The 25,396-nt window shown below is 43.4% G+C and overlaps 2 protein-coding genes across 2 annotated transcripts in view; one reads left to right on the forward strand and one right to left on the reverse strand.

Annotated features, from left to right (window-relative positions):
- The window catches only part of LOC118936635 (caspase recruitment domain-containing protein 11-like), a 112,654-nt gene extending 109,180 nt beyond the window's left edge, over positions 1-3,474 (forward strand). The window contains 4 exon segments of the mRNA XM_036972941.1: positions 371-553; positions 638-762; positions 2,788-2,903; positions 3,048-3,474. Coding sequence (XP_036828836.1) covers positions 371-553; positions 638-762; positions 2,788-2,903; positions 3,048-3,252 — 629 coding nt within the window. The 3' untranslated portion in view covers positions 3,253-3,474.
- A 4,796-nt stretch (positions 3,475-8,270) lies between these two features.
- Positions 8,271-24,949, reverse strand: LOC110516026 (carbohydrate sulfotransferase 12). Its single transcript, XM_036972954.1, has 6 exons — positions 24,847-24,949; positions 17,590-17,940; positions 15,422-15,577; positions 12,051-12,230; positions 9,668-9,976; positions 8,271-8,524 (listed from the first exon to the last, which is right to left on the reverse strand). The coding sequence occupies exons 2-6, from the start codon at positions 17,929-17,931 to the stop codon at positions 8,288-8,290; spliced, it is 1,224 nt and encodes a 407-aa protein (XP_036828849.1). The 5' UTR covers positions 17,932-17,940; positions 24,847-24,949; the 3' UTR covers positions 8,271-8,287.
- Between the last annotated feature and the right edge of the window lie 447 nt (positions 24,950-25,396).

The following is a 25,396-nucleotide window of genomic DNA, read 5'->3' on the forward strand; positions in this document are numbered from 1 at the left end:
TGGGTTGTAGACTCTGTCTCATGCTACCACTAGAGTGAAAGCACCGCCAGCATTCCAAAGTGACAAACATCAGCCAGGAAGCAGAGGAACTGAGAAGTGGTCTGGTCCCCACCTGCAGAACCTATGATTTCCACCTGTTGTCTATTCCATCTGCACAACAGCATGTGAAATGTATTGTCAATCAGTGTTGCTTCCTAAGTGGACAGTTTGATTTCACAGAAGTGTGATTGACTTGGAGTTACATTGTGTTGTTTAAGTGTTCCCTTTATTTTTTTGAGCAGTGTATATTAGCATTGTATATATTTATGCTGTATATTATTATACACTCTACAACCTGTACCCTTTACAATGTGTGTGTGTGTGTGTGAAGACTGTGCAGACCCATACAGTGATGTGAGTAGGAGTGTGAACCTGGTTCCGTACAGCCTGGTCTCCCCTCAGCGGGTCCAGAGGAAGAGGCCGGTTCTGATCAGTCCAAACAGTCTGGCCCGGACCATTATTCAGAAGATACTCAACATGGGTGGAGCCATGGACTTCAACATCTGCAAACCAGGTCGGGTTGTGTGTGTGTGTGTGTGTGTGTGTGTGTTTAATATTATTTAGTTATATCATATTAATAAAAGGTCATGTATTCCAGATGTCCTAACTAAAGAAGAGTTCTTAATGAGACAGAGGATTGAACCCATCATCTCCTCCAGAGAGAAGAACACCAACACCTACGAGGTTGTCTCTCCTGAGAACATAGAGGCTGTTGCTGCAAAGGTACATACTATTTTACATCTTGACTGATTTATTTTATAGAACCTTTATTTTAGCAGGGAGTCCCATTGAGACCAAGGCCTCTTTTCCAATACCACGTAATAAAACCACACAATATTACAAGCAATTTAAAAAGAAAACACATTCCTCAACAATGAGGTCCTTCATTTTAAAGAGCGACTGCATTTATCCCGGAAGTGTAAATAGGATCCTTTTGGTCATAAAGTCTAAAACGGAGTTTGGAACATCCGTGTGTCACAACAGGTAAATGAATGTTGGGTTTCTATCTAATAGCATAGACAGTGAGACAGACCTGCCCAGCAGCTCCAACTTGGTTACATAAGACGACACAACGCCCATTTCCTTACTTGAGAAATACTGCACCAAACACCTTAGTTAGATGTAAACATTAGCAACTAAAACATCCTTGGCAAAAACAGATTTCTTAAATGGTCTTAGATTCATTCTGGGGGGTTTTGAGTGAAATAGGCTTCTGCATCTACAGTGGCTCAAGGGGGACAAACATCATTAACCAAACGCAGAATTAGTCAGGAAGACTATTTTCTAATGAACAACAGAAAAACACACGTGCCAATCGGTTGTTCAGTAGTTTAACAACTTGAACTGCCCTGGAGGTCCAGGAGCATCAAGGTGCAGAGTGCTCTGTAGATCATTCCATTGGGTCCTCCATTAACAACTTGAACTGCCCTGGAGGTCCAGGAGCATCAAGGTGCAGAGTGCTCTGTAGATCATTCCATTGGGTCCTCCATTAACAACTTGAACTGCCCTGGAGGTCCAGGAGCATCAAGGTGCAGAGTGCTCTGTAGATCATTCCATTGGGTCCTCCATTAACAACTTGAACTGCCCTGGAGGTCCAGGAGCATCAAGGTGCAGAGTGCTCTGTAGATCATTCCATTGGGTCCTCCATTAACAACTTGAACTGCCCTGGAGGTCCAGGAGCATCAAGGTGCAGAGTGCTCTGTAGATCATTCCATTGGGTCCTCCATTAACAACTTGAACTGCCCTGGAGGTCCAGGAGCATCAAGGTGCAGAGTGCTCTGTAGATCATTCCATTGGGTCCTCCATTAACAACTTGAACTGCCCTGGAGGTCCAGGAGCATCAAGGTGCAGAGTGCTCTGTAGATCATTCCATTGGGTCCTCCATTAACAACTTGAACTGCCCTGGAGGTCCAGGAGCATCAAGGTGCAGAGTGCTCTGTAGATCATTCCATTGGGTCCTCCATTAACAACTTGAACTGCCCTGGAGGTCCAGGAGCATCAAGGTGCAGAGTGCTCTGTAGATCATTCCATTGGGTCCTCCATTAACAACTTGAACTGCCCTGGAGGCCCCGGAGCATCAAGGTGCAGAGAGCTCTGTATTACATCTGCTAAACATGTGTATGCGACCAACATGTTTAATTTGATAATTTTATACACGGGTGCAAAACAACAAAGCAGATTCCCCGAATTCTGTAGTTAACCATCCCTGTGACCAGGTCTGGTGACTCGTATGTCACTCATTTAACAATGAAGTAAGGTATGGAGGAAGTTTTCACGAGGGCTTTCTAAACAAAAAAATTGAATCAAGTCACATCTAATTTAATTTGTCACATGTACCGAATACAAGAAGTGTAGACTACCAGCCAATGTACAGAAAAATCTGCTATATTTATATTTACCATGTCCTTGATCAGCCACTATTGAAGTACATTTTGAAGCTAGAAAAGATCTAAGCTGAGTGTTGATTGAAGATTCTAAAATGTTCGCTAGACAGTTTAGAGATCAGGAGATCATTACTCAGGGGTCACCACCTTGGTAGAGAGGGAGCACATGGGCAGCCTTCCAGAAACATGATTGGATTTAAATCAGTGTATTTTAGTATTTTCAAATACATGCCAGTACTTTCCAAGTGTATTTCCAAGTACATTCCAATATTCAACTACTTGTTCAATTTGTTCATTTGGAAATGTATATGAAAGGAATTGAGATATTTGAAATAGTATTTGAACCCAGGTCTGTTGTGTGCAGGGTAAACACTGTTTGATGGAGGCTGACGTGAGCTGTGTTAAAGACCTTTTGAGGAGAGAGATCTACCCAATCATCATCCACATCAAGATCTGTGACAAGAACATCAGGAAGCTAAGGTACTCTGACCTCTAACCCCTTGCATCTGTCTCCTACAGGAAGCTGTCCCTGCGTGTGGACAGTGAGGAAGAGTTTGTCAGAGTGTCGGAGCAGAGAGAGAGAGCTGGAGAGTATTCCTAACCCCTTGCATCTGTCTCCTACAGGAAGCTGCCCCTTCGTGTGGACAGTGAGGAGGAGTTTGTCAGAGTGTGTCGGAGCAGAGAGAGAGAGCTGGAGAGTGTTCCGTGTCTCTATGCGTGTCTGGAGCCTGAGGAATGGGCTGGGCCTGATGACCTCATCAGAGTGGTGAAAGACAGAATCCAGGAGGAACAGAGGAAGACTGTCTGGGTGGAGCAAGACCTGCTGTAACACACACAGATTAATGCATGCACACACCTCACACACAAGGTGCGCAAGATGGCGACGCTGGGTTAGATGCCACAAAATAGTTGGGAGTCCCCAGTAGGGGCTGCACACAATTGGTCTTGGTTTGGCTGGGGTACGCCGTCATTGTAAATAGCAATTTGTTCTTAACTGTCTTGCCTAATTAAGTAAAGGTTAAATAAAATACAAAATTGTTGAGAGGTTTTACCTGTAGTCAGCATTTCATTATTATGTCACATTGGGTGAACCTGTGGTCAGCGCTCAGGTCTGTTCAACGCTGGTCCGACCAATCTGATTCCACGCTTCAAGATCGCTTCGATCACGTGGACTGGGATATGTTCCGGCTAGCCTCAGATAATAACATTGATGTATACGCTGACTCGGTGAGCGAGTTTATTAGCAAGTGCATCGGTGATGTGGTACCCACGGTGAATATTAAAACCTTCCCCAACCAGAAACTGGATTGATGGCAGCATTTGAGCAAAACTGAAAGCATGCGAACACCTGCTTTTAATCATGGCAAGGCGACCGGAAACATGACCGAATACAAACAGTGTAGCTATTCCCTCTAAGGCATTTAAACAAGCTAAGCTTCAGTATAGAGACAAAGTAGAGTCGCAATTCAACGGCTCAGACACGAGACGTATGTGGCAGGGTCTACAAAAAGAAAACCAGCCCCGTCGCGGACACCGATTTCTTGCTCCCAGACCAACTAAACAACTTCTTTGCTCGCTTTGAGGACAATACATTGCCACTGACATGGCCCGCTACCAAAACCAGCCAACGTGAGTAAAACATTTAAACGTGTTAACCCTTGCAAGGCTGCCGGCCCAGATGGCATCCCTAGCCGCGTCCTCAGAGCATGCGCAGAACAGCTGGCTGGTGTGTTTACGGACATATTCAATCAATCCCTATCCCAGTCTGCTGTTCCCACATGCTTCAAGAGGGCCACCATTGTTCCTGTTCCCAAGAAAGCTAAGGTAACTGAGCTAAACAACTACCGCCCTGTAGCACTCACTTCCGTCATCATGAAGTGCTTTGAGGGACTAGTCAAGGACCATATCACCTCCACCCTACCTGACACCCTAGACCCACTCCAATTTGCTTACCGCCCAAATAGGTCCACAGACGATGCAATCTCAACCACACTGCCCTAACCCATCTAGACAAGAGGAATACCTATGTGAGAATGCTGTTCATCGACTACAGCTCAGCATTTAACACCATAGTACCCTCCAAACTCGTCATCAAGCTCGCGACCCTGGGTCTCGACCCCGCCCTGTGCAACTGGGTACTGGACTTCCTGACGGGCCGCCCCCAGGTGGTGAGGGTAGGTAACAACATCTCCACGACCGCTGATCCTCAACACTGGGGCCCCACAAGGGTGCGTTCTGAGCCCTCGCCTGTACTCCCTGTTCACCCACGATTGCGTGGCCACGCACGCCTCCAACTCAATCATCAAGTTTGCGGACGACACAACAGTGGTAGGCTTGATTACCAACAACGACGAGACGGCCTACAGGTAGGAGGTGATGGCCCTCGGACTGTGGTGTCAGGAAAATAACCTCACACTCAACGTCAACAAAACTAAGGAGATGATTGTGGACTTCAGGAAACAGCAGAGGGAACACCCCCCTATCCACATCGATGGAACAGTAGTGGAGAGGGTAGTAAGTTTTAAGTTCCTCGGTGTACACATCACAGACAAACTGAATTGGTCCACCCACACAGACAGCATCGTGAAGAAGGCGCAGCAGCGCCTCTTCAACCTCAGGAGGCTGAAGAAATTCGGCTTGTCACCAAAAACACTCACAAACTTCTACAGATCCACAATCAAGAGAATCCTGTCGGGCTGTATCACCGCCTGGTACGGCAACTGCTCCGCCCACAACCGTAAGGCTCTCCAGAGGGTAGTGAGGTCTGCACAACGCATCACCGGGGGAAAACTACCTGCCCTCCAGGACACCTACACCATCCGATGTCACAGGAAGGCCATAAAGATCATCAAGGACAACAACCACCCGAGCCACTGCCTGTTCACCCCGCTATCATCCAGAAGGCGAGGTCAGTACAGGTGCATCAAAGCTGGGACCGAGAGACTGAAAAACAGCTTCTATCTCAAGGCCATCAGACTGTTAAACAGCCACCACTAACATTGAGTGGCTGCTGCCAACACACTGACTCAACTCCAGCCACTTTAATAATGGGAATTGATGGAAAATATATCACTAGCCACTTTAAACAATGCTACTTAATATAATGTTTACACCCCTACATTACTCATCTCATATGTATATACTGTACTCTATCATCTACTGCATCTTTAGGTAATACATGTATCACTAGCCACATTAAACTATGCCACTTTGTTTACATACTCATCTCATATGTATATACTGTACTCGATACCATCTACTGCATCTTGCCTATGCCGCTCTGTACCATCACTCATTCATATATCTTTATGTACATATTCTTTATCCCTTTACACTTGTGTGTATAAGGTAGTAGTTTTGGAATTGTTAGCTAGAGTACCCGTTGGTTATTACTGCATTGTCGGAACTAGAAGCACAAGCATTTCGCTACACTCGCATTAACATCTGGGCCCCACAAGGGTGCGTTCTGAGCCCTCTCCTGTACTCCCTGTTCACCCACGATTGCGTGGCCACGCACGCCTCCAACTCAATCATCAAGTTTGCGGACGACACAACAGTGGTAGGCACATGGTTAATGTGTATGTGACAAATAAAATTTGATTTGATCTAACTTTTATAGATGCCTTGGTGGGTGGATGGTTTGGAGGGAGGGAGTGGAGGGTTGGAGAGAGGGGATGGATGGGAGAATGAGTGGCTGGTGTTGTACTGTTTTTGTTGTTATATCTGAAAATCTATATATAAAGTTAATTTAAAAATAATAATAAATAAGAACAGAGTAACAGCAGCATATGATGAGGGTAAAAGTGTGTGTATGTTTGTGTGTGTTGGATTAAGGGATGGACCCAATCATCACCAGTCTAACACCAAAGGATCCATATGTGGCAACTGGCCTTAACAAGTCAGGGTTAGGGGTCAGGGTGATAACACAGCAGCAGACTTGGTTCATGCCTTAGTTTATATTTCTGATGAAATATACATCATTCTGAAATCCAATAAAACTAGAATACTGAAATCAAGACATAGACCCACATCAGAATAATGTTAGTCATTCTGTATAGAAGAGAAGATTCTGCTCTGAGGGATTCTAGAACAACATGCTGATTCTGCTCTGAGGGGTTCTAGAACAACATGATGATTTTGCTCTGAGGGATTCTAGAACAACATGATGATTCTGCTCTGAGGGATTCTAGAACAACATGATTATTCTGCTCTAAGGGATTCTAGAACAATCCTGTTGATGTACTGTCAGATGGAAACACTCTAACCCAACATGTAGATTCTACTCTGTGAATGACGAGGTTTGTGGCACAGATCATTATCATGAAATAACAGACAACAGTTCACAGTAAACACAGACTATCATTGTGCACACCCCTATACAACCCTATTACATAGCATCAGCAAGGTACATAAAACACTGACACCATCCCTTTAAGCCCGATAGATAGGTCATCCCTTTAAGACCTCAAATATACAGATGTTCTGTATATTTAAAAAATGAGTTTAAAAAAATTATTATTTACAAAAATACTTTGCTGTGTAAACTTTTTATTTTCATTCCAACCAAAGGCCCTAACCCTCTAACCCCGTCTAACTCTCTGTCTAACTCTAACCCTCTAACGCCCTGTCTAACTCGAACCCTCTAACCCAGTCTAACTCTAACCCTAACCTCCTGTTTAACCCTGCCCCCTATCTAACCTTAACCTCCTGTCTAACCCTAACCTCCTGTCTAACCCTAACCCCGTCTAACCCTAACCCCGTCTAACCCTAACCCCGTCTAACCCCAACCTCCTGTCTAACCCCAACCTCCTGTCTAACCCCAACCTCCTGTCTAACCCCAACCTCCTGTCTAACCCCAACCTCCTGTCTAACCCCAACCTCCTGTCTAACCCCAACCTCCTGTCTAACCCCAACCTCCTGTCTAACCCCAACCTCCTGTCTAACCCCAGCCCCCTGTCTAACCCTAACCTCCTGTCTAACCCTAACCTCCTGTCTAACCCTAACCTCCTGTCTAACCCTGTCTTCCTCTTTTTATCCGGTAGCATGTTGTAACATGTTTCCCCATGCTTCCAGTAGTAGCACACCCATTGGGTTTGTTTCAGAAAATCATTCCCTTCAACATAACCCTACAACTCCTCAGGTCCTGATGGCTTCCTTATAGAAGGGTGATAATGTTGGCATCGGTCACTGTGAAACAAGGCATTTCCTTTCCACATTAAAACATAAAACACAAAAAAATCCCTTTCATGCTTAACTTTAACGCTGGAAAATAAGTGAACATTAAAAACAACTAGAAAACAACGAATTCCCAAACAGTCCAACTCCTCATAGGATGATCAGTAGTGACCAGGGTTCCATCAGGGTTCCATGATGACATGACAGACACCAGGGTTCCATGATGACATGACAGACACCAAGGTTCCATGATGACATGACAGACACCAGGGTTCCATGATGACATCAAAGCCACCAGGGTTCCAGCAGTCAGGAGTCCAAGTCTTCTCCAAAGGAAGTTGAACCTAACTCTAACTTTCCTCTGTTCTCCTGCTGAGTCCAGAACAGGAGCAGAAGATGCAGCACTCTGGTCTGGCTGGTCTTAGAAAATAATGTACAACCTGGAACCATAAAGGATTCTTCGATTTTCCCCATAGGAGAACCCACTGACAATAGCTATTTTTGGTTCCAAGTAGAACGGTTTAATTAATTCAAGGTTCTACGTGGAACAGTTTCATCACTAAAAGGTTCTAAGTAGAACCTGTTTCACCACCAAAAAGTTATACCTGGGACCAAAAAGGGTTCTCCTATGGGGACAAGAAAAGAGCCCTTTTAGAAAAGCCATTTTTTCTGAGTGTAGTTGTAGTCAGTCAGTCTAGCAGGGAGTCTGGTCTGGAGTAGCCAAACAGTCTGAAGTCTGGTTCATACAGCCTGTAGAGACTCCTCCTGGCCACTAGGGGCACCCTGCTGAACCAGTCCTCCTGCCAGCTGCTGGCCGTGTGGTTCCTGTGAGAGGGGGGGAAGTCAACCACGTTGTCCACCTTCAAAACCCTCAGCAGCTGTTCAGCATCCTCCTCAACCGTCTCCAGCTGACCCACAAAGTCATACTGGGAGGGGGCAGGGGAGAGAGGGGGAGAGAGAGAGAAAGTTAACCCAAACAAATTGACTAGCACGCACCAGCATCAGTCTGTGTTGTCTGTTTTCTTCTTTGTTAACAGTATCCCTTTCCGTCTCATAGTGAGAGAATGAACAGCAAACCTGGTTTCAAGAAACAGATAATGCAACGGCTCTCCCCTATTGGACCTAGATAGTGTGTGTGTGTGTATGTATTGATATGTAGGCTGTGTGTGCCATTTTTAAATGTATGTAGTTCTGTCCTTGAGCTGTTCTTGTCTATCAATGTTCTGTATCATGTTCTGTGTTCTGTGCTCTGTGTTCTGTGCTGTGCTGTGTGTTCTGTGCTCTGTGTTCTGTGCTCTGTGCTCTGTGCTGTGTGCTGTGTGCTCTGTGCTCTGTGTGGACCCCAGGAAGAGTAGCTGCTGCTTTTGCAACATCATTTGCCTCATCAATCTACACACAATAACCCATAATGACAAAGGGGATACTGGTTTTTACAAATAAAATACCAATATTTACCCTCAGTAGACAGGGGTCATTTTCATAGAAATACAATTTGTTTTGTTGACATGTCCAAAATTGATATCTTTGAACATGTCTGTAACATTTGATTTGCCCCAAGACACAGTTTTGGAAATCCCTACAATTGCAGAGTTGCCTGAGTACCAACCCAATTGAAAGGTTGCTGCTTAAACAAAACAATAGAAAAGGCTCGACTTCCCTTATATTCTTGTCTACTAGATGAAATGGCTGACCCATTGGCAAAGGTGAAAAAACAATGGGAAGCAGATTTACACAGTGACATGTCCTCTGATGAATGGTCCTTATGACTGAACATGTTCAATACAACCTAGAAAGAAATGGGTAACACATTTATACAAGCTTGTTGAATGGCTGTTGGAGATGCAGCTGAGCCACAGGATCAATCAGTCCTATCTTAAGGACCCGTCCCTCTACTGCACTGGTAGAATAGTAGAATCCATGTTATTTGTAAAGTAGTGGGAACTGATGTTTGCTGGTCTGATAAATGCAGAACTCTTCTTTCACAAGAAGGTGGATCTTGTTGGCCCTTACTTCTGCCAAAATACTTATTCTTAGACATTGGATAATAATCTAGTATTTTCATATATTACCTGTATTTGACAGGGGTGGCATAGCCGGTAGACCTGTCTCCAGTGCTCGTTGAAGGGGGCGTCGCTCTCCGTCTTGGGGTCCAGTAGGTATTGGACGAACTCTGAGAAGGAGGGGCGGATTCCCGCAGGAAACGCGTCGCCCACTGCCGCGGGAGGTTCAGAGTGGTTACCATAGCGACGGAGCATGAGCAGAGCGAATCGGCGGTAGAATTCCTCGTTGGGCTGCTCAAACTTGTTCCGATACGCTGAGATGAGGCGGACGAACGGATCTCTGACGAACAGGAACTTAGTGTACTTCTGGAGCTTCACCTTGACAATAAACAAAACCACCTTTATTAAAACCACCTTCAAAACAAATACACAGTGCATTTGGAAAGAATTCACATTTTGTTACGTTGCAGCCTTATTTTAAAAATGGATTCAATATGTTTTCCCCCCTCAATCTACACACAATACCCCATAATGACATCACAATACCCCATAATGACATCACAATACCCCATAATGACACCACAATACCCCATAATGACACCACAATACCCCATAATGACATCACAATACCCCATAATGACATCACAATACCCCATAATGACATCACAATACTCCATAATGACATCACAATACCCCATAATGACAAAGGTACAAGTTGATACAGGTTTTTAGAAATGTTTTAAAATGTATTACAAATAAAAACAGATATACCTTATTTATAATAAGTATTCAGACCCTTCGCTATGAGACTTGAAATTGAGCTCAGGTGAATCCTGTTTCCATTGGTCATCCTTGAGATGTTTCTACAACTTTATTGGAGTCCACCTGTGATAAATTCAATTGATTGGACAGGATTTGGAAAGGCCTGTTTATATAAGGTCCCACAGTGTATGTCAGAGCAGAAACCAAGCCATGAGGTTGAAGGAATTGTCCGTAGAGCTCCGAGACAGGATAGTCTTGAGGCACAGATCTGGGGAAGGGAACCAAAACATTTCTGCCGTATTGATGGTCCCCAAGAACACAGTGTCCTCCATCATTCTGAAATGGAAGAAGTTTGGAACCACCAAGACTCTTCCTGGAACTGGCCGCCCGGCCAAACTGAGCAATCGGGGAAGAAGGGCCTTGGTCAAAGAGGTGACCAAGAACCCGATGGTCACTCTGAAAGAACTCCAGAGTTCGTCTGTGGAGATGGGAGAACCTTCCAGAAGGACAACCATCTCTGCAGCACTCCACCAATCAGGCCTTTATGATAGAGTGGCCAGACGGAAGCCACTTCTCATTAAAAGGCACATGACAGCCCACTTGGAGTTTGCCAAAAGGCACCTAAAGACTCTCCGACCATGAGAAACAAGATTCTCTGATGAATCCAAGATTGAACTTTTTGGCCTGAATGCCAAGCGTCACATCTGGAGGCACCATCCCTACAGTGAAGCACGGTGGTGGCAGCATCATGCTGTGGGGATGTTTGTCAGCGGCAGGGACTGGGAGACTAGTCAGGATCGAGGGAAAGATGAACGGTGCAAAGTACAGAGAAATCCTTGATGAAAACCTGCTCCAGAGCGCTCAGGACTTCGGACTGGGGTGAAGGTTCACCTTCCATCTCTGGAGAGACCTGAAAACAGCTGTGCAGCAACGCTCCCCATCCAACCTGACAGAGCTTGAGAGGATCTGCAGAGAAGAATGGGAGAAACTCTCCAAATACAGGTGTGCCAAGGTTGTAGCATCATACCCAGGAAGACTCTACGATGTAATCGCTGCCAAAGGTGCTTCAACAAACTACTAAGTAAAGGGTCTGGAAACTTATTTAAATGACATTGAAGTTTTATTTTTAATATATTTGCACACATTTCTAAAACTGTTTTTTGCTTTGTCATTATGGGGTATTGTGATGTCATTATGGGGTATTGTGATGTCATTATGGGATATTGTGATGTCATTATGGGATATTGTGTATAGATTGATGAGGGGGAAAAAACAATTTAATCAATTTTAGAATAAGGCTGTAACGTAACAAAATGTGGAAAAAGGGGTCTGAATACTTTCCAAATGCACTGAATACATCACTTTCAGCTTTATATAATAAATTAAACCAAATGTGCCAGCTGTGAACTGACCACCAGCAGGGTGCATGTCAGCTGTTAACTGACCACCATCAGGGTTCATGTCAGCTGTTAACTGACCACCATCAGGGTTCATGTCAGCTGTTAACTGACCACCATCAGGGTTCATGTCAGCTGTTAACTGACCTTCATCAGGGTTCGTGTCAGCTGTTAACTGACCACCATCAGGGTTCATGTCAGCTGTTAACTAACCACCATCAGGGTTCATGTCAGCTGTTAACTGACCACCATCAGGGTTCATGTTAGAGGTAAGAGATTAGAAGTGAACTGACCTTCATCAGGTGTCGTGAGAACTTCCCGTAGCGTTTCCAGAACTTGTTGAAGGTGAAGTGGAGGCTGCTGTTGTGGACCATCTCCTGAGGAACCGCCAGAGGGTCCCTGTACGGAACTCCCTCCTGGAGCAGACTCTCACTGAGCACGATCATGATCCTCTTCCAGTTACTACACGCCACCTACAGTCAATATAAATATACATACAATATACAGTGGGGCAAAAAGGTATTTAGTCAGCCACCAATTGTGCAAGTTCTCCCACTTAAAAAGATGAGAGGCCTGTAATTTTCATCATAGGTACACTATGACAGACAAAATGAGAAAAAAAATCCAGAAAATCACATTGTAATATTTTTTATGAATTTATTTGAAAATTATGGTGGAAAATAAGTTTTTGGTCAATAACAAAAGTTTCTCAATACTTTGTTATATACCCTTTGTTGGCAATGACAGAGGTCAAACGTTTTCTGTAAGTCTTCACAAGGTTTTCACACACTGTTGCTGGTATTTTGGCCCATTCCTCCATGCAGATCTCCTCTAGAGCAGTGATGTTTTGGGGCTGTTGCTGGGCAACACAGACTTTCAACTCCCTCCAAAGATTTTCTATGGGGTTGAGATCTGGAGACTGGCTAGGCCACTCCAGGACCTTGAAATGCTTCTTACGAAGCCACTCCTTCATTGCCCGGGCGGTGTGTTTGGGATCATTGTCATGCTGAAAGACCCAGCCACGTTTCATCTTCAATGCCCTTGCTGATGGAAGGAGGTTTTCACTCAAAATCTCACGATACATGGCCCCATTCATTCTTTCCTTTACACGGATCAGTCGTCCTGGTCCCTTTGCAGAAAAACAGCCCCAAAGCATGATGTTTCCACCCCCATGCTTCACAGTAGGTATGGTGTTCTTTGGATGCAACTCAGCATTCTTTGTCCTCCAAACACGACGAGTTTAGTTTTTACCAAAAAGTTATATTTTGGTTTCATCTGACCATATGACATTCTCCCAATCTTCTTCTGGATCATCCAAATGCTCTCTAGCAAACTTCCGACGGGCCTGGACATGTACTGGTTTAAGCAGGGGGACACGTCTGGCACTGCAGGATTTGAGTCCCTGGCGGCGTAGTGTGTTACTGATGGTAGGCTTTGTTACTTTGGTCCCAGCTCTCTGCAAGTCATTCACTAGGTCCCCCTGTGTGGTTCTGGGATTTTTGCTCACTGTTCTTGTGATCATTTTGACCCCACGGGGTGAGATCTTGCGTGGAGCCCCAGATCGAGGAAGATTATCAGTGGTCTTGTATGTCTTCCATTTCCTAATAATTGCTCCCACAGTTGATTTCTTCAAACCAAGCTGCTTACCTATTGCAGATTCAGTCTTGTGGACAGGTGTCTTTTATACTGATAAGTTCAAACAGGTGCCATTAATACAGGTAACGAGTGGTGGACAGAGGAGCCTCTTAAAGAAGAAGTTACAGGTCTGTGAGAGCCAGAAATCTTGCTAGTTTGTAGGTGACCAAATACTTATTTTCTACCATAATTTGCAAATAAATTCATTAAAACTCCTACAATGTGATTTTCTGGAATTTTTTTTTTCTCATTTTGTCTGTCATAGTTGAAGTGTACCTATGATGAAAATTACAGGCCTCTCTCATATTTTTAAGTGGGAGAACTTGCACAATTGGTGGCTGACTAAATACTTTTTTGCCCCACTGTATACAGTACCAGTCAAAAGTTAGGACACACCTATTCATTCAAGGGTTTTCTTTATTTTGACTATTTTCTATATTGTAAAATAATAGTGAAAACATCAAAACTATAAAATAACACATATGGAATCACGTAGTAACCAAACAAGTGTTAAACAAATCAAAATATATTTTCTATTGTAGCCACCCTTTGCATAGCTTTGCACACTCTTGGCATTCTCTCAACCAGCTTCATGAGGATTGCTTTTCCAACCGTATTGAAGGAGTTCCCACATATGCTGAGCACTTGTTGGCTGATTTTCCTTCACTCTGCATTCCAACTCATCCCAAACCATCTCAATCTCAAGAGGTGGGGTGATTGTGGAGGCCAGGTCATCTAATGCATTACTCCATCACTCTCCTTCTTCTAATCCCTACACAGCCAAGTAAGACCCAGCACCACATTGGACAGTAGGTATGGGCTTCTTTTCTGCATCTTTCTTTTAACTCCACTGGTGTGCATGGCCAAAGACCTGGCCAAAGACCTCTACTTTTATGTCATCCTAAAAATGTAAACGCCTGGAGATTGCTAAACGGCATTGGAACTTGGATTGGAACCTGTGCAATGGTCAGATTACATAAAAATAGAGCTCTTTGGCCAAGCACACCAGTGGTGGGTTTGACTCCGAGTGGCACAGCGGTCTGAGGCACTGCATCTCAGTGCTGAGACCCTGACCTGTTCACCTGACGTGCTACCTTGTCCGGACTTTATTTATTTGTTTAACTCTCTCTCTCTACCGCACCTGCTGTCTCTAACTCTGAATGCTCGGCTATGAAAAGCCAACTGACATTTACTCCTGAGGTGCTGACCTGTTAAACCCTCTATCAATCAATCAAATGTATTCATAAAGCCCTTCATACATCAGCCGATATCACAAGGTGCTATACAGAAACCCAGCCTAAAACCCCAAACAGCAAGCAATGCAGATGTAGAAGCACGGTGGCTAGGAAAAACTCCCTAGAAAGGCCAGAACCTAGGAAGAAACCTAGAGAGGAACCAGGCTGTGAGGGGTGTTCAGTCCTCTTCTGGCTGTGACGGGTGAAGATTATGGCCAAGGTGTCCAAGATGTTCAAACGTTCATAGATGACCAGCAGGGTCAATTAATAATAATCAGGGGGTGCAACAGGTCAGCACCTCAGGAGCTAACCACTGTGATGATTATTATTATTTGACCCTGCTGGTCATTATGAACATTTGAACAACTTGGCCATGTACTGTTATAATCTCCACGCAGCACAGCCAGAAGAGGACTGGCCACCCCTCACAGCCTGGTTCCTCTCTAGGTTTCTTCCTAGGTTCTGGCCTTTCTTGGGAGTTTTTCCTAGCCACCGTGCTTCTACATCTGCATTGCTTGCTGTTTGGGGTTTTAGGCTGGTGTAAAAATGGCTTCATGAACATATTTGATTTGATTAGAGGCATCACTACAGGTTCGAATCCAGGCTGTATCACAACCGGCCGTGATTGGGAGTCCCATAGGGCGGCGCACAATTGGCACAGCGTCGTCCGGGTTTGGCCATCATTGTAAATAGGTCAGTTAATAATTTGTTCTGAACTGACTTGCCTGGTTAAATAAAGGTTAAATAAAACAATATGAGCCCGTGGCCGTTTGTGTGTGTGTGTGTGTGTGTACCTTGGGGACATAGCAGTATATGATACCGTGGCGGTCGTCGACGATCAGGTGATCCAGCTCCCTGTTGGGGATGTCGTCAAACGAACGGTTCTTTCCCGGAAAAGCCAGGTCATCACCATGGTGACAGAGGTCATGGAGACGCTGCCGCCTTCTCTCCTGAAAAGAGAGAGAGTGGGGAGAGAGCGGAGGGGGGAGAGAGCGAGAGGCATGAAAACAAGAGTGAGAGGTGAGAGAGAGAAACAAATTTGACCCCAATAACTACTGTGGGATATTTGTCAACAGCAACCTTGGGAAAATCCTCTGCATTGAGCAAATGTCAAATTGTATTTTTTTACCAAATTACTGTATGATAGACCACGTACTCACCCTGCATACCCTAATTAACAAACAAACTAACTAAAAGAAAGGCAAAGTCTTCTCATGCTTTGTTGATTTCAAAAAATATTTGACTCAATTTGGTATGAGGGCCTGCTATACAAATTGATGGACAGTGGTGTTGGGGGTAAAACATACGACATTATAAAATCTATGTACACAAAAAACAAGTGTGCAGTTAAGATTGGCAAAAAAAAAACATTTCTTTCCACAGGGTTGTGGAGTGAGACAGGGATGCAGCTTGAGCCCCACCCTCTTCAACATATATATCAAGGAATCGGTGAGGGCACTAGAACAGTCTGCAACCGGCCTCACCCTACTAGAATCTGAAGTCAAATGTCTACTGTTTGCTGATGATCTGGTGCTCCTGTCCCCAAACAAGGAGGGCCTACAGCAGCACCAAGATCTTCTGCACAGATTCTGTCAGACCTGGGCCCTGACAGTAAATCTCAGTAAGACAAAAATAATGGTGTTCCAAAAAAGGTCCAGTTACCAGGACCACAAATAAAAATTCCATCTAGACACCGTTGCCCTAGAGCACACAAAAAACTATACACAACTCGGCCAAACATCAGTGCCACAGAGCTGTGATCGATCTGAGAGACAAGGCAAGAAGAGCCTTCTATACCATAAAAAGGAACATACCATTTAAAATCCCAATTAGGATCTGGCTAAAAATACTCGAATCATGTTATAGAACCCATTGCCCTTTATGGTTTTGAGGTATGGGGTCCGCTCACCAACCAAGAATAAACTAAATGAGACAAACACCAAATTGAGACATGCATGCAGAATTCTGCAAAAACATCCTCTGTGTACAAAGTAAAACATGCAGAGTAATGTATGCAGAGCAGAATTAGGCCGATACCTGCTAATTATCAAAATCCAGAAAAGAGCTGTTAAATTCTACAACCACCTAAAAGGAAGCAATTCCCAAACCTTCCATAACAAAGCCATCACCTACAGAGAGATGAATCTGGAGAAGAGTCCCCTAAGCAAGCTGGTTCTGCGACTCTGTTCATAAACACAAACACAAACAGACCCCACTGAGTCCCAGGACAGCAACACAATTAGACCCAATCATGAGAAAACAAAAAGATAATTACTTGAGACATTGGAAAGAATTAACAAAAAAACTGAGCAAACTGGAATGCTATTTGGTCCTAAACAGAGAGCACCGTGGCAGAATACCTGACCACTGTGACTGACACAAACTTAAGGAAAGCTTTGACTATGTACAGACTTAGAGAGCATAGCCTTGCTATTGAGAAAGGACGCCATAGGCAGACCTGGCTAGCAAGAGAAGACAGGCTATGTGCACACTGCCCACAAAATGAGGTGGAAACTAAGCTGCACTTCCTAACCTCCTGCCCAATGTATGACCATATTAGAGACACATATTTCCCTCAGATTAAACACAGACCTACAAAGAATTAAAAAACAAACCCAATTTTGATAAACTCCCATATTTACTCGGTGAAATACCAGTGCGCCATCACAGCAGCAAGATGTGTGACCTGTTGCCACAAGAAAAGGGAAACCAGTGAAGAACAAACACATTTAAGTTTGATTTATTTTCCCTTTTGTACTTTAACTATTTGCAAGTGATAAGACATTTGAAATGTCTTTATTCTTTTTAACTTTTGTGAGTGTAATGTTTTCTGTAAATTTGTATTGTTTATTTCACTTTTGTTTATTATCTACTTCACTTGCTTTGGCAATGTAAACAGATGTTTTCCCATGCCAACAGAGCCCTTACATTGAATTGCATTGAGAGGGAGGGTTAGGATTACCTGTCCTAGTCGTTTCTCGGGGTCGATGGGCGTCAGATGGACTTTCCACTCCCTCCGGGGAACGTACCGCTCCTCAGCGTGCTCTGATTGGTTGGCAGAGTCTGGGGGGGCGGAATCTGTAGGATCATTGGTTCCCTCCAGGAACTGGTTTACGAAGGCATTGATGTCAGAGAGGAAGGAGGGGGTTGGGTGTGTGGGGGAGTGGTGAGGGGCGGGCCGGGGGGAGAGGGGGGGCAGGTAGAGGTGAGAGGCTCCAACGTCGTCCCAGTAGAGAATAATCAACAGGATCATAAAGACTGAACCCAGAACCAGAGAGACACGGAACCACCTCCACTTCCCCATGTTGACACCCTTAACACAAGTAGCAGAGAACATAGACTGTTACACAAACACTGTTACACAAACACACTAGAGGTCGACCCATTAATCGAAATGGCCGATTAATTAGGGCCAAATTTCAAGTTTTCATAACAATCGGGAATCTGCATTTTTGGACGCCGATTATGGCCGATTACATTGCACTCCACGAGGAGACTGCGTGGCAGGCTGACTACCTGTTACACGAGTGCAGCTAGGAGCCAAGGTAAGTTGCTAGCTAGCATTAAACGTATCTTATAAAAAACGATCAATCTTCACAACTACACATGGTTGATGATATTACTAGTTTATCTAGCTTGTCCTGCGTTGTATATAATCGATGCGGTGCCTGTTAATTTAGCATCAAATCACAGCCTACTTTGCCAAACGGGGGATGATTTAACAAGCGAATTCACGAAAAAAGCACTGTCGTTGCACCAATGTGTGCCTAACCATAAACATCAATGCCTTTCGTAAAATCAATACACAAGTATATATTTTTAAACCTGCATATTTTGTTCATATTGCCTGCTAACATGAATTTATATTAACTAGGGAAATAGTGTCACTTCTCTTGCATTCTGTGCAAGCAGAGTCAGGGTAAATGCAGCAATTTGGGCTGCCTGGCTTGTTGCGAACTGTGTGAAGACCATTTCTTCCTAACAAAGACCGTAATTAATTTGACAGAACATAATTATGACATAACATTAAAGGTTGTGCAATGTAACAGCAATATTCAGACTTAGATAAAATACGGAACGGTTCCGTCTTTCACTGAAATCATTTATGTTTTGTTTTCAAAATGATAGTTTCCGGATTTGACCATATTAATGACCTAAGGCTCGTATTTCTGTGTGTTGTTATAATTAAATCTATGATAGAGCAGTCTGACTAAGTGGTGGTAGGCAGCAGCAGGCTCGTAAGCATTCATTCAAACAGCACTTTCCTGCGTTTGCCAGCAGCTCTTCGCTGTGCTTCAAGCATTGAGCTGTTTATGACTTCAAGCCTGTCAACTCCCGAGATTAGGCTGGCAATACTATAGTGCCTATAAGAACATCCAATAGTCAAAGGTATATGAAATACAAATGGTATAGAGAGAAATAGTCCTATAATAACTACAACCTTGTCGTATTGATGAGACCAAGGCGCAGCGTGATATGAATACATACTTATTTTAATAAAGAAAGAACACTAAACAAAATAACCGTGACGCTCTATAAACCGAGTGCTGACAGGCAACTACACATAGACAATAACTCACAAAACCAAAATGGAAAATGGCAACCTAAATAGGATCCCCAATCAGAGACAACGATAAACAGCTGCCTCTGATTGGGAACGAATTCAGGCCACCATAGACCTACATTTACCTAGACATACCAAAACCCCATAGATGTACAAAAACCCTAGACAAGACAAAAACACACATAGCACCCTCGTCACATTCTGACCTAACCAAAATAATAAAGAAAACAAAGATAACTAAGGTCAGGGTGTAACAAAACCTAAAACTTTTTCCCTGGGAATATTGAAGACTCATGTTAAAAGGAACCACCAGCCTTCATATGTTCTCATGTTCTGAGCAAGGAAGTGAAACGTTAGCTTTCTTACATGGCACATATTGCACTTTTACTTTCTTCTCCAACACTTTGTTTTTGCATTATTTAAACCAAATTGAACATGTTTCATTATTTATTTGAGACTAAATTGATTTTATTGATGTATTATATTAAGTTAGAATAAAAGTGTTCATTCAGATTTGTTGTAATTGTCATTAATACAAATATATATATAAAAATCGTCCGATTAACCGATATCGGCTTTTTTTCGTCCTCCAATAAATCGGTATCGGCGTTGAAAAATCAGAATCGGTCGACCTCTAAAACACACACACTGAATTCAGGACTTGTGAAATTAATAATTTAATTAATTTATCCAAATAATTTAACCTTCTTTTTGCTGGTCTGGCTTTCAAGTTTGTCTATGAAAATGCCCTTTTTTTATTATCACAATTAAAACCAGAATCATGCTTAATGCACATTCACTAATAATGACTCACTTCACGTAGCAGACATTATAGAAAATTACCAAAGATCTCATAAACAATCTCTCAAGCACAAGCCTAGGTGCTAGTGCAGGGGTGGGCAATTCCAGTCCTCAGGGCCTGATTGGTATCAGTTTTGTCCCAGCTAACACACCTAACTCCAATAATGACCTAATCATGAGAAAAAGTCGCTAACTATAGTGACAAAGTTGCTAAATATAGGGACAAAGTCATTGGAAGGGTCTGAAAAGTTGCTAAATATAGGGACAAAGTAACTAAATATAGCGACAAAGTAACAAAATATAGCGACAAAGTAACAAAATATAGGGACAACGTATCAAAATATAGGGACAAAGTAACTAAATATAGGGACAAGTCATTACAAATAGCGCCAAAGTAACTAAATGTAGGGACAAGTCATTACATATAGCGGCAAAGTAACTAAATATAGCGACAAAGTAACTAAATATAGGGACAAAGTAACTAAATATAGGGACAAAGTCACTGGAAGGGTCTGAGAAGTCACTAAATATAGGAACAAAGTAACTAAATATAGGGACAAAGTAACAAAATATAGGGACAAAGTAACAAAATATAGGGACAAAGTCATTGGAAGGGTCTGAAATGTTGCTAAATATAGGAACAAAGTAACTAAATATAGGGACAAAGTAACTAAATATAGGGACAAAGTCATTGGAAGGGTGTGAAATGTTGCTAAATATAGGAACAAAGTAACTAAATATAGGGACAAAGTAACTAAATATAGGGACAAGTCATTACATTAGCAGCACTGGTAAGAATTGTTAGTGCCAGTTGCTATCAAACGGAGCACAGCCATTGGTTCCCCAACATTCTGGGCAGTGCTTAGCGAAAGGTCAGCTGAATGTAAAATAGGCCTACAGTATCAGTTCAAATGAACTGTCTGGGAAAGGAGATGGTGTGATCACTTTGGCCGCTCATGATAACATTGTTGCACTGATGCATTGCAAATAGTTGCACAGGACAGACAGAGAGATGAGCACAGTGTAAAAGAAGACCCAAAAGAATTGGCAGCATTAGAATAATGGAAATCACTTGCAAACCACTGCAGCAACAAGACAAGCAATGACATGCTGTAAAAGATGCGCAGGATAAACAGCATGTTTCATTAAATCTACTCGAGCAGTCTTTATCAAACCCAGGTATGTGGACCGGCGCCGGTCCATGGAGGAATGCTTGTCGGTCTGCAGAATATTTGTCTTGAATATGTTTGGGGGGTTATTTGGTCCACGGCATATATTTGACTCTTGCCCTAGGACCACTTGCGAAGTATAGCAACACCAAATACACACACACACAAGCTAGCCCTGCTCCACAGTCTGCATGCTCTCTGGCCGTGTCTAGACTTGACAGTTCATGCAGCTTTTGTATTCTGATCATTGAATTCCGACACGTCATGGATCTGCACCTACATTTAAATGTGTCTACTTTGTCCACATTGTGTCCAGATTCCCTTGACTGAAATGCCAGTATGCATTCTGCAAACAGTGGAACAGGCTAAATCTGATAATAACACGACAACCTGATAGCAGTTGCCCACTATCCAGCTAACTTATGTAGCTAGACAGCCAGCTAGCAAAGCTAAAGAGACACGCTAGGAATGGATTTCCTCCAACGTTTAATGGAAAAAGGTGCCTCGCTCCCAAAACACGTTTTCTGGAGATTTGTGGGTGAAGTACTGATAACGTCTCCCACTGTATGTGCTTTCGGCAGCCTGATAGTCCAGACTGAGGAGAAATCCGCACATAATGCATCCCTGACCACCTCCCGGAGTGGTCACCCAGATATGAACACAATCAGACTTTTGTGCATCTAGACTTGTCTTTTCAATGCGATCTTCGTATTCTGTTAGCAGAAGTCGCATGTAAGTGTCAAGCGTAGACACCCAGCCTCTTTCTCCCTGGATTTGTTTCAAAGGAAAGCTGCCTACCAAAACCGGTCTGTGTGATATGTCAGACCTGCCTCAGCAACAATGCTATGAAGCCATAAAACATTTGCTGACATTTAGAAACAAAGCATCAACATCTCAAGGATAACATAGAGCTACAGAGCTACTATTTTTATTTCTTAACTGGTTATTGAAGCGCTCTTCCCATTCTCCATTCAAGTGCTTAGGTAATGGTAAGTAGGCTTCAGCGTGTCACACACCACTGCAATGAGCTGGAGGCAGAATGCATTTTAAAAACATACTTAATTGTGTGAAACCTTAACGTTTTACTTCAAATTATGAGGCACTTTGCTTCAAAGTAGCCGAGCCAAAATCCATTTCTATAAATGTGGAGGCATTTATTTTATGGCGGCAGGTGAGTGGAGCTGAGTCCAGCTGAGTGGATAAGAGCATTGGGCCAGTAACCGAAAGGTTGCTGGTTTGAATCCCCGAGCCAACTAGGTGAAAAACCTATGGATGTGCCCTTGAGCAAGGAACTTAACACTAATTGCTCTGGAAAAGAGCATCTGCTAAATGACTAAAATGTAAAAAAAATAAAAATAAAGATTTCCATATGACATTGAAACCAGTAACCTATTTCTCTCGTGTTTTATTAGTTTTCAAATACATTTGCTTTAATTTTACAGTAGCCAAAGGCACAATCCTAGTCATATTAGCATCCCATGCTAGTTGATGATAATCCTGGTCATATTAGCATCCCATGCTAGTTGATGATAATCCTGGTCATATTAGCATCCCATGCTAGTTGATGATAATCCTGGTCATATTAGCATCCCATGCTAGTTGATGATAATCCTGGTCATATTAGCATCCCATGCTAGTTGATGATAATCCTAGTCATATTAGCAATCTTCAAAGTGCATCGGAATTTGGTAAGAAGGACTTCATTGCATCCTGTAGTTGCATGTTCTGCCAAAATGAATTACCATAATGTAAATGTAATTCTGTCATTCTGAGCACTGTGGGTGAATTACCATAATGTAAACATTCTGAGCACTGTGGGTGAATTACCATAATGTAAATGTAATTCTGTCATTCTGAGCACTGTGGGTAAATTACCATAATGTAAATGTAATTCTGTCATTCTGAGCACTGTGGGTGAATTACCATAATGTAAATGTAATTCTGTCATTCTGAGCACTGTGGGTAAATTACCATAATGTAAATGTAATTCTGTCATTCTGAGCACTGTGGGTGAATTACCATAATGTAAACATTCTGAGCACTGTGGGTGAATTACCATAATGTAAATGTAATTCTGTCATTCTGAGCACTGTGGGTAAATTACCATAATGTAAATGTAATTCTGTCATTCTGAGCACTGTGGGTGAATTACCATAATGTAAATGTGATTCTGTCATTCTGAGAGCACTGTGGGTGAATTACCATAATGTAAATGTAATTCTGTCATTCTGAGCACTGTGGGTGAACTACCATAATGTAAATGTGATTCTGTGGGTGGATGCCATAATCAGATTACCAACCAATGCATATGGGTCCAGAGACACATTTTCCTAACGGAAACCCTGGTACGTACGCACACGCACACTAAGGACCTATAACCTATTACTACTAATAATAAAGGTTATGTGGCTGTCATTCCAATTATTATTATTTTTATCGATGTTTTACTAGTGATATTCTTCCTACTGTTCTTGCTATTGCAGTTGTTGTTGTTGCATCTGCCCCTCTCAGATAAAAATATAGTAATTACTATTCCATCTCTTCTGAAGTGTTCTCTGTGTTAAAACACAGAGCTTCACAGTTATTTTCCAACCATTCTAAATATGGAACTCTGCAGCTATAGTGTGTCACTTCCTCTTCCTGTAGAGATGTACACACACAATTCTGTAGTTAGAAGCAGAGGAGAGAAGAGGGAGGGGAGGAGAGGAGAGGAAGACAGGAGAGAGGAGAAGAGGAAGAGAGTGGAGAGATGAGAGGAGGGAGAGGAGGACAGGAGAGAGGGGAGGAGAGATGAGAGGAGGAGAGACAAAAGGAGGAGTGGAGAGGAAAGGAGGAGAGGAGGTTAAAGGGAGGAGAGGAGGGAGAGGAGGGCAGGAGAGGGGAGGGGAGGAGAGATGAGAGGAGGGAGAGGAGGACAAGGGAGAGGAAGGCAGGAGAGATGAGGAGAGATGAGAGGAGGAGAGATGAGGGGAGGAGAGAGGAGGGGAGGAGAGATGAGAGGAGGAGAGATGAGGAGAGGTGAGAGGAGGACAGGAGAGGAAAGGACTGGAGAGAGGAGGATAAAGGGAGGAAAGGAGAGTGGGGGAGAGGAGAGAGGGGAGGAGTCTGTATGCTCCAGGAAGAAATAAGACTATTAGTCCGATTCCTTCACTCACTGTTCCACACAACTCGCATAGGAAACATGGGACTGACACACACGTCTCACCTTCAGCTAGATGATATAAGAGCAGATGGGTTAGAGATTATGGTTAGGTTATGGGTTCAGATACACCGTTATTACAGCGGGGTTTAGTCACGTGCAGCAGCAGCAGCCCGGTTGGGTCTCGCGAATACAATGTCGCCTTTCACAGCGCAAGGCGAGGAGCGAACAGAACGGGCTTTACATCAGGAGCTGTTTAGAAACGGATTGAGCTGCGACTGATGAATATACATACTTCTAAGGGTGTGGGTTAGATGCATACACATGTTAGGGAAAGGAGATTCGGGCTGGGATGGAGAGAGGAAGGACAATTATCTGTGACTAGTTGCAGACCAGCGGTCTCTTCTCCTTACTCAGCCCTGTCAGACACCCTGTTTCCCAGCGGAGCGCAGCTCAGTGACACGGAGCTGTATCTCTCTGTACCATGTACTCTAACACTATCTATCATGACGTTAGAGACTCTTTATTACCGGAAACACAACTCACCTCCGCCAGGGTCTCGAGCTCTCCCCGTTCCCGCCGCGTCAGCTGAGATGCGCAAGCAGCTTATTTGTGTCCAGATCGAGAGGCTGTTCACAAAGCACGGAAACATCGCGAGAGTTTGTGCTCTGTTTCTACAGAGCGAGATGAATCAAAAGTATGGGGCCAATTGCATGTATTGAATTTAAAATAAATCATAAACTTGGAAAATAAAGTTGAAAATGTAAACATGATATTTGCAAGGAAAGGTGAAATAATGGATGTTGAAATCATTTTTTTTTGTATACTGTGGAGAAAGATGCTGGTATATGTATGTTTACTCAGCCAGCGGCGATTCATTTGCAGTCTGGACGCGGAGGGGTGAACATCTCCTGCTCTGACTGCTGCTCGAGGACTGGGCCACATGTGAGTGCTTTGGGACGTGGGTGGGGCCCATGGCAGCACCTGCTGCTCATTGAGAAGAGTAAGACGTCAGAGTCTCCAAAAGTCTCTAATAACACCAGAAAAAGTCGCTAGATTTGTCGCTATTTTGAAAATGTGTCCTTAGAGGGGTCTG

Source organism: Oncorhynchus mykiss, unplaced genomic scaffold (genome assembly GCF_013265735.2).
Source record: "Oncorhynchus mykiss isolate Arlee unplaced genomic scaffold, USDA_OmykA_1.1 un_scaffold_213, whole genome shotgun sequence".
In the NCBI taxonomy this organism is placed as follows: domain Eukaryota; kingdom Metazoa; phylum Chordata; class Actinopteri; order Salmoniformes; family Salmonidae; genus Oncorhynchus; species Oncorhynchus mykiss.